This window comes from Amphiura filiformis, unplaced genomic scaffold, assembly GCF_039555335.1.
Source record: "Amphiura filiformis unplaced genomic scaffold, Afil_fr2py scaffold_30, whole genome shotgun sequence".
Lineage (NCBI taxonomy): Eukaryota > Metazoa > Echinodermata > Ophiuroidea > Amphilepidida > Amphiuridae > Amphiura > Amphiura filiformis.
This window is the reverse complement of record NW_027305494.1, coordinates 1,148,818-1,162,577: the sequence shown is the minus strand read 5'-3', so window position 1 is coordinate 1,162,577 and position 13,760 is coordinate 1,148,818. Positions and strand designations below refer to the sequence as shown.

The following is a 13,760-nucleotide window of genomic DNA, read 5'->3' as shown; positions in this document are numbered from 1 at the left end:
AATCCACTGAGTCTTCGTTCACGCACGCGAACGCAAAATATTATACAAATATTTTAATTTTTGTCTATGAGTGTGCTGTTGAATTATAATCACGAGGTGAAAGATGGATTATTACACCGAGTGGAATGAAACAATAAATCTTTCACCGAGTGATTATATTTCGACTACTGCACAAATTTAAGACAGTTAATATTTTTTATATCACTCAAATAAACATTAAAATACCGCATTCTTTTGCCTTTTTTTGCCGCGCGCACACATTTTGGGGTCTACCCCGTAACTAAATCGGCGAGTCTAAGAGTCAGATGATTGGCATGGCATACGCGTACTTGGGCCCAGCTCTGTGATGGTAAAAACTCATACGGAATGGAGAGGCTGATGGTAAGAATGATAAATGGCAATCATCAAATAAACTGCCCGGACAATACGCTGCATGGCGCGACACACTGACTGTTCTTAGTGTGATTAACACGCAAACGAATTGTTTTCGTTCGTTTACGCGTACCGTCGGCAAGGCCTCTGATACCCTCACACCACCCCACCCCACCCCACCCCATCCCACCCCTCCTAACACACACACACACACACCATTGTCCCCAATAATTGACCGCGCTGTTGCACGTGCGAGCCCTGGCTCCTTATTAATTCTGTAGACACAGCTCAGAGATGAAGATATGCCAATCACATGCCAACATTATATGCAGTTGTTTAAGAATTGAATATACACGACACTTGATCTTACTCATAACTTCGCCATCAGTGAGGAAATTAATAGAAGAACAGCCTTCCAGCTATCTCCAGTGGTACATATATCTATACAACACATTGACAGAAGTTAAAGGGAATTTATTGTATCATCTGCATTCTTTGTTATCAAGAACCTCTTGCCACTTGCACGATTTTACTTTGTCACCCAGCCATTCTACTTTTATAGCCAACATAATGTTGGGTTTATCAAGTAGCCTCCTCGCTCACAAACTGTAGGTGAGTATTGATTTATGGTCAGCAATTTTCAAAGCTGAACCATCAGTGGTTATCGCCAAACCACATGGTTTATATAAACCTTTGGTTAAACAGCCCAGATACCCACCCGTCGGACTGTACTTGTGCAGGTGGCCTGTGTTCTCAAAACTTTCGAACCCCACTACTACCTTCACAATAATGTATATATTGTCATATGCATCGCAAACGATTCCCCGTGGTCTGACCTTCTTACCCATGGTAAGCTCCTCATCTATCTTGGGTGTGAAGCTGAACACCTCATGGCCTGAGTAATCTATTGCAGCTACTTGACTGTATACAGAACCGGTTGAACGAAAGTGGTGCAGGATTTGACTTCTGCTGTTCACTGCTATAGTACTATGAATTGAATGTATACGACGCTTGATCTTACTCATAACGTCGCCACCAGGAAACGAATGAACAGTTAGAACATCCTTCCAGCTATCTGCCACTAATATACGACCTTCTTTATCTACGGCAATGCAAGTCGGCTCAACTTGTGATCTACGATCCTCATCGCCCAGCAAAGTAGATAAATCATGCAAGACTTCCCCTCTCTTGTCAAACACCTTCACTTTTCTGGATCCGTCTACAGTTACGATATGGCCTTGTGGAGAAACAGCTATACTCCAAATGGTCGGCGCCACTGGTATTATACATGTAACACGCGCTGTTTGATTACTTTCTCCGCTGAGTATGTAGACCTTACTCAAAGCCCCGATCACTACGTCGCCATTAGGACAGCAAGCTATTCTTTTAGCTTTCACAGGGTCTTGCAGAGGCTGAGTTGTCAAAACAGCTTCATCTCGATAGCCAACTCTTGATCTGCTTGATGGCGATTGGTGAGATGATGTTTCGTTCGATAAGCCTACGATAAGTAAAATGTGTAAAAGAGACATTTATAAAGGCATGGAGAGATCAAGTTGTTGTTTGATGCGATTATTTTTCTAACAAAAGATAATGTAATTCTAGAACAGGGCAATACCAACAGCTTTCACACTAAAGTAATATACACATATTTTTGAACTATTTTTGATATCGATTTTCCTTTCATTATAAAATTATTCATTTTTTCTGCTTTTTGTGGTAATATTTTTTCTATAAACTGTATTATTTGTGTGAAAATTGAGGGTGCTATGTGCATACATTTTAATTCCTTTAATTTCGTGATCAATAGTTGTTTTTAATTTCCTTGCTATTTGTAACTAATTTGTCTGATGTTCAAGAGTCTATACCCCTGGCAAATATGCAAATAAGATTGAGGATCAATAGTGCCATCAGTGTTCACATTTAGTTAAAATTACTATAATTCTACATGCCATCAAACAACCAAAAGAGAACTATCACACATTTTGATTATATAGATTTATATTGTCAAACACCGCAATTTACCTTCTCGGTAATTTCCAGAAACATTTGCATAAAACGCAAACTACGTCATTGCCGATGCCCGTGGTTGATGCGAACCGCGAACTTTGAATTTCAAACTTATTCATTGCATTTATACATGCATACTTAATTGGACGCACTACAGTTTTACTATGGCAAATTTAACTTGATACTCTGCTTTTCCTCATAATCAATACTTCTTCAAATGTAAACCTTTTGGTACTTTAGTGAGTAATGGTGCCCACTCTTTCTAATTATGCAAGAAGCAAATCTTTTGACAATTCTAACGTCTCTCAATGAAAATATACAATGTTGGTATGCCTAAATTCCACAGTATAAAAAATGGTTTCCGCTTTGAGATAATGCCACTAAGTTTTTTGGTAACAATAATGTAAGTATATGCAGTTAGTTTGTGGTGTCAATTACATAAGAATGTTTGATATACTTATGAATAAGAACAGGATAGTTCATCATTTCATTGATTTCAACCCATAATATTTAATATAAGGCAGGGTTCGGCGTACGGCGTAAAGACCATCCTCTTTAAATACAGCAGCTCAAGCTCTCAAGTTCTGACCTTGGGCGTAAAGGCTGCATAGTCAGCAACACTGTCCTCAGTGTGACTGGTCATATGACTACTTTCTCTAAACCACTGAACTGGAAAACGGTGCAATGTGTCCCATAGAATAAGTTTCTTATGTCCGCTCGCTCTCCACACAAACGCAGTGAGTGGAATAAAACTGGCGGCGGAGGTGACTATGGCCAAGCGTGCATCGACAATGAAGTCGTCTTGTTTTCTTTGACAAGAATTCTGGGAATTAACATTTCGGTAAATCCCATTTGCAGGTAGACCAGTGATGTCGTCACATCGTTACTGCGCACTTGACAGCTTTGAAATTCGCGGTAACGATGTTCTTTAAATGATGTGCACATCGGTGTGACGTCAAATGACGACATCTCAGGTCTACCCCAAAGGCTTATGGGATTTACCGAAAAGGTCAATTAGATTCTGCCAGGATTTAAAACCAAATTAACATTAAAAATGCTACAGCCCACTCTTATTGTTTTTGGATATAGGCAATTTTCCAACATCTTTTTTGTACTTGATAAACACATAATGCATTTTATATGATCACATCGATACCTCAATTGTAATGATGGACATAGGCATATTGTTGGCATATGCGGTGGAAGCTGTGAACAAAGGGGACACGCCCCCCCCCCCTCCAAATTTTTGTATGGGGAACACCCCATCCTAAAATGGATAAATACCTTGCAAAGATTCCAAAACTTCTAACACTATGTCAATGCTCGGACGTTGTCTTGGGTTAAGATGCCAACACTGCCTCATCAAGACAGCAAGATCAGTGGGGCAATCCCGTGGAATACGAGGTTGTAACTTGCCCTCGCCTACTTGAAAGACAACATACGCATACTCCATTCCATGGAAGGGGCGTTTGCGTGTGCATATTTCAAGTACCAACATCCCATACGCATAAATATCTGCATATCTGGAGTAGACTGCTAGATTGCTGTCGGATGTATTTATCAACTCTGGAGCCATGTATTGGTAGGTCCCTTTCTGGCTTGACATAGTAACTGAATGATCGGTCTCTCGGGCAAATCCAAAATCACACAATTTCAAGACGTTGTCTTCAAATAGCAAACAATTATTTGCTTTAATGTCTCTGTGTAAACACTTATTTGCATGAAGGTACTGGATCCCGAGTGCTGCTTCCCATATCCATTTCCTTTTCAGGTCATCTGGTAAGGGTTTGGATTCATCTGATAGATAGCCATGAAGGGATCCACCCGTTGCGTACTCAAGAAAGATAATCTTGACCGGACCATTCTGATAAAATCCTATCAAATTAACAACGTGAGGATGAGAAAGTTTGGCTAGTATTTCAACTTCTTCTTTCCTGAAATCAATCACGCTTTTCGCTGCTGCCTCCGTGTATCCGTTATAGGGTGTTTTGAAGGTTACACGATTGACCGATCCGAAGCCACCTTCACCGAGAGACTCGTGAAACTGAAGGTTGGTGAAATCAATTTTGCTTTCCATTGTTTCTTCGCTCATTCTGAAAGATTTGAAAAAAAGTTACACACCGACATTGTAGTACTGTCTTGACCTTTTCAGGACAAACCTATTTAATTGGAAATTAGAGACAGAGTATCATGAGATCCCTTGCCACTGCACTGATAATACCAGAAGTTGTTACCTAGTAGTTATCTACTTAAGATGGTGGTTCTGAAAAGAGCCGTTTATAATTTATAAGGTGCGTATAAAGTGAAAACTTGATTAATTAGTATTAATTTAAATTTATTTACATTCGTTTCTATAGATTTTTATGCCCATATTGAGAGTAAATCAAAAAATGGTTCATGTTAAAATACATCCTAATTGTCACCATCATTCGTGGCCAAGGGGATCCCAATAGACAGCGGCGTAGCTTTTTTCCAGGGGGGCAAGCCTGTATGGGGCGGGGGCCCAAATCCCCCAAATTTCCCTGCACTTGGGGGGGAGAGGGGGCGGGGGCCCAAATATACAATTTTAGCCAGGCTTATTGATAATAATCGTATGTTATTGCATATCGTATGGATTTTCCATCTCTCTGCCCCTCTTCTCCCTCTCTCCTCCTCTCTTCTTTCCTCTGTCTCGCCCCTTTTTCCTCTTTTTTCCTTGCACTAGGGGCGGGGGCCCAAAAGGCAAATTTGCCCCCCTGCCCCCCCGGCAGCTACGCCACCGCCAATAGACCGAACATAAGTATACCTCATTACTATCTCACCAGGTGTTAACTTTTTGGATGTTTAAGAAGGGCAGTAAATAATTTATATCCAACTAAATCCTGCACAAAATCGGCTTCTAAATGTTTTTAATTTTCGAGCTTTAAATTGACAATATCACTGCAAAATTGTCTTTAATGGATTGCAGGAAACATGCAGGAAACTACAAGGATCAATTGCCGGCCATTGCCTGACAGGCCCACAGGATATGTTGATGACTACGTTATGACTGGTAACATCTAGCCTCTAGCGGATATAGTGTCAATGACAAGCATTAATGAGTGTAAGCGTAGGGCCTACTAGTTTCAGCGTAGGCAAAATTCATATTTTGTTTAATCAAACAAACAAAACGTTTATAACGTGCGTATAATTCAAACGAGCGTAAACCTATTATTTAGAATTATGAGCTCTAAAGCGTACACTTTCCCGGGGAAATTTCATATGAAATATGATTTGGAAAAAAACAAGACTTACTATGCTGATGATCTGCTTTCCGTGTATGATCACGATACACATGCGAGTATACCCCAATGCTAATAAATATTCCCTTTAAAAAGGAATGTGTGCTTACATGTATCTTTTGTACTGTGGGTAACGGAATCAGTCACGTTCGATTGGTACAATTTAGCACTAATAATCAGCCATGGTTAGGGTGGAGGAGATACAAATGGGCTTCACAAAGACACATGTCTGATGATGCGCACTTCAACAACAGTGACGTCACCCCAATTGAGTGCGCATGTCGCATGTGTAACCAAATCGACACAAACATGACAAAACGTCACTTCGGGTTGTAGTTATAATATTTTTTTTGGAAAATATAAAAATACTTTTCAAGCACATCTGTACGTTACTTTTGTTCAGGGTACAGGGTGAGACCATTATGTCGCAAAGGAGCCCAAGTTGCTGAAAAACGGCAACATTTCTTGACATTTTACAAATTTCCTTCCTGACAGAGCAATGTTGTACATTTATACCAATATAAGGCAAATTCATGCATATTCGCCATTAACATTAACGAGTGGAAATAGAAAAAAAGGCTAATGGAAATATCTCACTTCAAGCCCAGAGGATGATTTAAGGAAGCCCCATCATGCACTGCAAAAGTGTTATCACTAGAGTTTCAACTGCCACGTTACTTTCCAAATCCCATTGAACTCTGTGCAAAACATGATGTTTTAGAATTGTGCGTGTGTCATTATTACTTGGTCGATTTCAGAACAAAAGTGATGTGTGTTTAAAGGATAAGTCACACCTTCTGTAGTTAACACAAAATGTGAAATCGACTAGCATCTTCACAGCGTTTTTTATGTAAATATAACTGTACAAATTCAAATTAAACCATGCACGTGCAGTACATTTATATGCAGTGGGCGAGTAGTGGTGACATGTTCGCTCACACAGCTATGCTAACCGCAAGTAACATAGTGGAATGTTGGGATGTGCTTAAATCATCCTCTGCTTCAAGCCATAATGTACGATCTTTTTTCAGAATATACCTTTATTTTTTTCAAAACCGATTTTTTTTGGGGGGGGGCATATTTGTAATACTTACACATGTTCCAACTTAAATCTATGAGCAAACTGTCAAATTCGCCCAATTTGTAGTAAAACGGGATGATTTTCTGTTGGTCCGACATATTATCATAATTTTTAGATGATGATAATATGTCAGAACGATCGCAAATCATAGTCTCCTACGAAGCCAGTTTGGTTACGCTCCTTCCACATGTGGAGGGAGCGTAACCAAACTGGCTGCGTAGGAGACTAACTCTTAGGCCACACTCGCCGTCCTAATCCAAATAGTGCGAAATATTTCGAGTGATAGAGGTGAAGTTTATGATGTTATTTCTTTGCAAATTCCCAATGTTTTTCGCGTCTAAATGTATTGGGAACTTTCATAAATGATGACATTATTATCATTTTGGAAGAAAAAAAGAAAAATCACTTGTTATGGCACTTTTATTCCCATTTTATAACATTTGTTACATATGTGGTATCCATTGAAATGTATCCTGTGAAATCCATTCCCCTTGTAATTTATCGTGCATTCCTCTTCATTTTTGTTGCTTATTTTGTTGTTTTACAATGAATTAAACTTGTTACTGGCAAGTTCAGACTCCTGACAATACCATGTTTTATTTACTTTACTCTCGCCCATACTAGCATTGCAAATTTGTAACACTTTTTACGGGCTATAGTAAGGAGGTATTGCCTGCTTATGCCTACCTGAGGCTGACATTATGTATTTTTAGGCCAAGTGACATTAATCATTTATTAAAGCATATGTTTGATGTGTATTATTACACCAGTATCAGCAATAGTTAGCTGCACACTCGATAGTATTTTCAGCAAAGCCACACAATTTATTAACACAAACACAGGCAGTAGAAATCTATACTCAGTATCTAGTACGGATAACTACTTTACCAATATTAATATCAACTGTAGATTGCTACTTCATCAACACCGATAGCATGGATATTAGCAGTAGATTGCAACTCCATCAATACCAATATCATCAGTACAGTGGATATCTACTTCATCGATACCCATAACAGCAATGGATAGCTACTTCATCAAAACCCATATCAGCAGTAGATTGCTACTTCATCAATACCAATATTAGCAGTAGATTGCTACTTCATCAATACCAATATTAGCAGTAGATAGTTACTTCATCAATACCTACGTCAGTGGTGGATAGCTACTTCACCAATACCCATATAGCAATAGCAATAGATTGCTACTTCATCGATACCAATATCATCAGTGGATATCTACTTCATCAATACCCATAACAGCAATGGATAGCTACTTCATCAAAACCCATTTCAGCAGTAGATTGCTACTTCATCAATACCAATATCAGCGGTGGATAGCTACTTCATCAATACCAATATCAGCAGTAGATTGCAACTTCATCAATACCAATATCAGCAGTAGATTGCAACTTCATCAAAACCAATATCAGCAGTAGATTGCAACTTCATCAATACCAATATCAGCAGTAGATTGCAACTTCATCAATACCAATATCAGCAGTAGATTGCAACTTCATCAAAACCAATATCAGCAGTAGATTGCAACTTCATCAAAACCAATATCAGCAGTAGATTGCAACTTCATCAATACCAATATCAGCAGTAGATTGCAACTTCATCAATACCAATATCAGCAGTAGATTGCAACTTCATCAAAACCAATATCAGCAGTAGATTGCAACTTCATCAATACCAATATCAGCAGTAGATTGCAACTTCATCAATACCAATATCAGCAGTAGATTGCAACTTCATCAAAACCAATATCAGCAGTAGATTGCAACTTCATCAAAACCAATATCAGCAGTAGATTGCAACTTCATCAAAACCAATATCAGCAGTAGATTGCAACTTCATCAAAACCAATATCAGCAGTAGATTGCAACTTCATCAAAACCAATATCAGCAATAGATTGCAACTTCATCAAAACCAATATCAGCGGTGGATAACTACTTCGTCAATACCAATATCAGCAGTAGATTGCAACTTCATCAAAACCAATATCAGCAATGGATAACTACTTCATCAAAACCAATATCAGCAGTAGATTGCAACTTCATCAATACCAATATCAGCGGTGGGTAACTACTTTGTCAATACCAATATCCAGTGGCGTAGCGTGGGTCATCATATTGGGCTATTCCAGATAAAATATGCCCTCCCCCCATAGAGGATGTCAACTTCCAACACTTCAAAAATCTGAAAATCCTACGTCAACCATCAATAAAGTCTGGAATTCCAAGTGCCCATTTAAATTCACAGGGACTGAGGAGATAGATCTCTACAGTAAAAAAGTATGGATTTCCATTGATGAAAGTAAAAAAAGTATGGAATTCCAGATACAAATATGCCATCAACCCATAGAGGATGTCATCAGAATGAGGAAAAGTCCAGATTTCCAAGATTGTGGATAACAATCAAAAAAGTAACCGGATTTCCAAACTCCTCTGTGGGTGCAATATTTTAAAAAACATTGGAAATTGTCTAGAAAACTCGGAATTCCTGACTGTTTTTTTTATTTATTTATTTTATTTTTGCTGAAAAAACTGGAAATCCGAGCTCCTCTATGGGGGGAGGGCATAATTTATCTGGAATAGCCCATTGGGCGGGAGGGCACCGACCATGATGGGAGGCACCGGGTCTGATTGGGGGGGGCACAAGCCGTTTTTCGACCATTTTCCTGTGGTATAAATTGGGGGGACGTCCCCCCCCCTTCCCACACCCCTCCCCTATGGCGCTACGTATCAGCAGTAAGTAGCTACTTCATCAATACCATTATCAATAGTAGATGGCTACTTCATTAATACCTACGTCAGCAGTATAGCTACTTTATCAATACCTATGTCAGCAGTAGATCGCTACTTCATCAATACCAGTAGGTAGCTACATCAACAAAAATATCAACAGTAGATAGCTACTTCATCAACACCTATATCAGCAGTAGATAGCTACTCCATCAACACTAATATCAGCAGTAGATAGCTACTTCATCAAACACCAATATCAGCAGTATAGCTACTTCATCAACACCAGTAGGTAGCTACATCATCAACAAAAATATCAACAGTATATAGCTACTTCATCAACACCTATATCAGCAGTAGATAGCTACTCCATCAACAATAATATCAGCAGTAGATAGCTACTTCATCAAACACCAATATCAGCAGTATTATAGCTACTTCATCAACACCTATGTCAGCAGTAGATCGCGACTTCATCAATACTAGTAGATAGCTACATCATCAACAAAAATATCAACAGTATATAGCTACTTCATCAACACTTATATCAGCAGTAGATAGCTACTCCATCAACACTAATATCAGCAGTAGATAGCTACTTCATCAAACACCAATATCAGGAGTAAATAGCTACTTCATCAACACCTATATGCAGTAGATAGCTGCTCCACCAACACTAATATCAGCAGTAAATAGCTACTCCATCAACACCTATATCAGCAGTAGATAGCTACTCCATCAACACTAATATCAGCAGTAGATTCCTACTTCACTAACACCCACGTGAACATTAATATAAGGCTTTTCTTAAGGGCTGGGGTATGAACGTTTGGACAGTATTTATTTTGGGACATTAGAGCACATCAGACATATCGAATTGCATTCTGCATACGAAAAATGTCATTCTGATTTCAAATAATTTTGATTTTTTTAAATTCGCAATTTAATACACATTTTATGGCAAATCATTAAAATTGATATTTTTGATATTTAACAGTACTTGAAGTAAACTTTATAAATCTGATGATTTATACTTAAAGTGTATGTAGGTGGGATGAAAAGCCGACGATCAATTGAAAATTTTGACCTTTCGTATTGAAGATATGGATTTTTTCCCCAAAACACCAAAAAAAAAAGGTCTTTTTGGGAAAAAATCCATATCTTCAATATGAAAGGTCAAAATTTTCAATTGACCGTCGGCTTTTCCTCCCTGCTACATACACTTTAAGAATATATCATTAGATTTATATAATTTACTTCGAGGACTGTTATATATCTAAAATGTGAAAAATATCAAATTTTTATAATTTGTCATAAAATTTGTATTATATTGTGATTTTAAAAAATGAAAATTATTTGATATCAGAAAGACATGCTTCGTATTCAGAATGCAATTCGATAGGTCTGAGGTGCTCTCATGTCCCACAAAAAATACTGTCGAAACGCAATAAACGCTCATTTTGGATCCCTTAAGGCGGCAAAATCCCTAGTAACGGCCCTGCCTTTCCCCTACTCATGGGACAATATTTTGTACTAGGGACACAATCATCTGGGTTCATGGGAACAATAGCTGGGAACAATAGCTACAGCCGTAGATTGTTATTTCATCAAAACCCATATCTGCAGTAGATATCCACTTCGTTAACACTTACATCAGCAGTAGATAGCTACTTCATCAAAGCCCATAACAGCAGTAGATAGCTACTTCATCAACACCCACATCAGCAGTAGATAGCTACTTCATCAAACCTTTTTATCCGTACTTTTATTTGTTTTATTGATTTATCAAATTCAATAGAAATATATTAATTAAGAGTAGACCCCGAAGGTCTTAATGTAACTGAACCAGCCAAAATGACCAAAATCACTAAAATCGTGCATTTCAGGCCTACCTATGAATTCTAAGAGTTCATAGGTCAAAAACCAAAGGTCACAGAAAAATATTGTGATTGACGTATCAGCAGTAAGTAGCAACTTCATCCATTGAGGTAAATAAGGATTATTTACTGGGTGGACAATTTAATTTAAATATAATGAAATATAATACAGTATACAATGTTTCTTGGACGTTGCTACATGAATAAACTAATATCAGCATAAGATGCACTTATGGGTGAAGTCCACTGTTAACATCAAAGCCAAATTCTACACAAATTTATGAAAATCCAAACGCCTGGAGACCATTAATTACCGATGCCCACCCAGTAAATTATTTTCCCTAATTTGGGGGGCAAAAATAAATTAGATTGCCCATCCAGTAAATTATCCTTATTTATCTCCATGGATGAAGAGCTATACATATGGTCAAAGTGATGGCCCAAATGGGCTATTCCATTTAAAATCCACACTACCCTGTTAAAGTCTTCCAATAGTTTTTAAAGTCTTCCAATAGTTTTCAGTGAATAGAATAGATAATTGGGTAACTTCCATTTGTAATACTCACTCCAGTTGTGGACGATATAGCTAAAGCCATAATACAGGGGGACTATGGTTTTCAAAATGATCGACTGATCAATTACATTTGAAAAACATACTCCCCCTGTGGAAGATATTTCCAGAATCTTCCACAAGGGTAGTGTGGATTTTAACTGGAATAGCCCAATGTTGCAACTTGCCCTGACCTTAAAAGCAAAGCCTTAATTTCAACTTTTGAAATTCTGCTTTGTCAATGTCACTTTCTGTGCTTTTTACTCTGTTTTCTTGTAGCTTTCCATGTTTTGAGTATTTTACCATGTTTTGTACGTTTTACAAGAAGTTTAATAAAGATATATTACAAACTTTATTTTATTGCAAATTCTGTATTTTATTCACTTTTTTAAATATTTCAATCTTATTTTCTGTTTGCTACATACGATTACTACATATTGTTGGTCAAAGCAGCAGTAAAAAAAGCATGTAGAAGAATTCAAATATCACAGATATACTTTTGTAGGTCCTGTGGTTCTTGAGTTATGTTGTAAAGAGGGCTGAAACAACAACACTTTTGTAAAACGTACATAACTCATTTACAACAATAAATTAAGCAAGTTTTCAAGTTTTGTTTTTTTTTGGCTGCTTCAACCAACAATACCTCGTATACCCTTAAATTTGGCATTTTCCGTATCACAGCAATCTTATGGCTCTACTTTAAAAGCCATACTGTAACATTTCCATAAAAATAGATTTTTATTTCTTTTCCACAACATGTTAGTTTTTAATGTCAGATATGTCCCCTTTAAATTTTGAGCTGAACAACTGAACGAAGTAAAGAAAATCACAATTTAATTCCAGCGTTTATATTGCCGATGCTTGTCACTGTTGGTTGTGACTGAGGTCAATCCTGTTGATGTGTTATGACCATCTCATATACCAATTTTTCAAAAAATTGGACCCATTGATATACCAAAAGTCAAAATTTTCGGCCGAATTTAACCAAAATTGTCTTAGTTTTTTACAAATTTTCCCAAAATTTTGGGAAAATTTTGAAAATTTTGGCTAGATTAAGGAAAAATTGGGCTATTTTCCGAAAAAATCGAGAAAATTTTGAAAAAAGGACCCATTCATATACCAAAATAGGCTTTGAAAAAGGGGTCATTGATATACCAGAAGGCTGAAAATGCTACCCATATTTGCGGCACGTCCCCGTATGGTCATTTGTACTGAGTACCCCCCCCCCCGGGCTCATATGCCATGTACACAGAGTGTTATCAACAGCACGTATCTAGTAGATTAATATTTCGATTGTACAGGTAACACAACTTCTAAGTTCCCCCTAATACTTTTTAAAGTAAGTCGAAAAATATTTTACGAAATGTAAAAATGTAAAATGAAATGTATAGCCCTGTTCGTTTTACCCATGTGGACCAATTTATAGCGTCACACATCATTGCGTTCAGTCACAATGGCTAATTATGTAAGAAAAGAGGCCGTTTAAAAGTTGCACCTGATCCCATAGCAGTCAGGTTTTCTGTAATAAGGGATTCAATCATGTTTCACCGTTGTTCATCACTGACTAACAACGATGCGTCTGCGTCGTCTGCGTGGTTTACTTCGCGAGGACAGTTTAACCTTTAGCTTTAGCTGCCCTCGCAAAGTAAACCACGCAGACGCGCCAGACGCGAGTCGTTAATCGATGATGAACAATGCTAAAACATGATTGAATCCTTTTCAACAACGAAAACAAGCTAAAGATCGTCCAATTCACACGATTATTTCATGAGGATGACCAGTTTAGTCATTGCCACTAAACACAAGAAGATCGATGCTTTCCTGTTGATAGCAGGAAAAGAACTACAGAATAAAAGGGCAATATTT

At 37.8% G+C, this 13,760-nt stretch overlaps 1 protein-coding gene across 1 annotated transcript; it reads right to left on the bottom strand.

Moving 5' to 3' along the window:
- Positions 1–595: 595 nt before the first annotated feature.
- Positions 596–4,469, bottom strand: LOC140143867 (uncharacterized). The gene is made up of 2 exons (XM_072165678.1): positions 3,664–4,469; positions 596–1,870 (listed from the first exon to the last, which is right to left on the bottom strand). The coding sequence occupies exons 1-2, from the start codon at positions 4,454–4,456 to the stop codon at positions 972–974; spliced, it is 1,692 nt and encodes a 563-aa protein (XP_072021779.1). The 5' UTR covers positions 4,457–4,469; the 3' UTR covers positions 596–971.
- Positions 4,470–13,760: the final 9,291 nt, after the last annotated feature.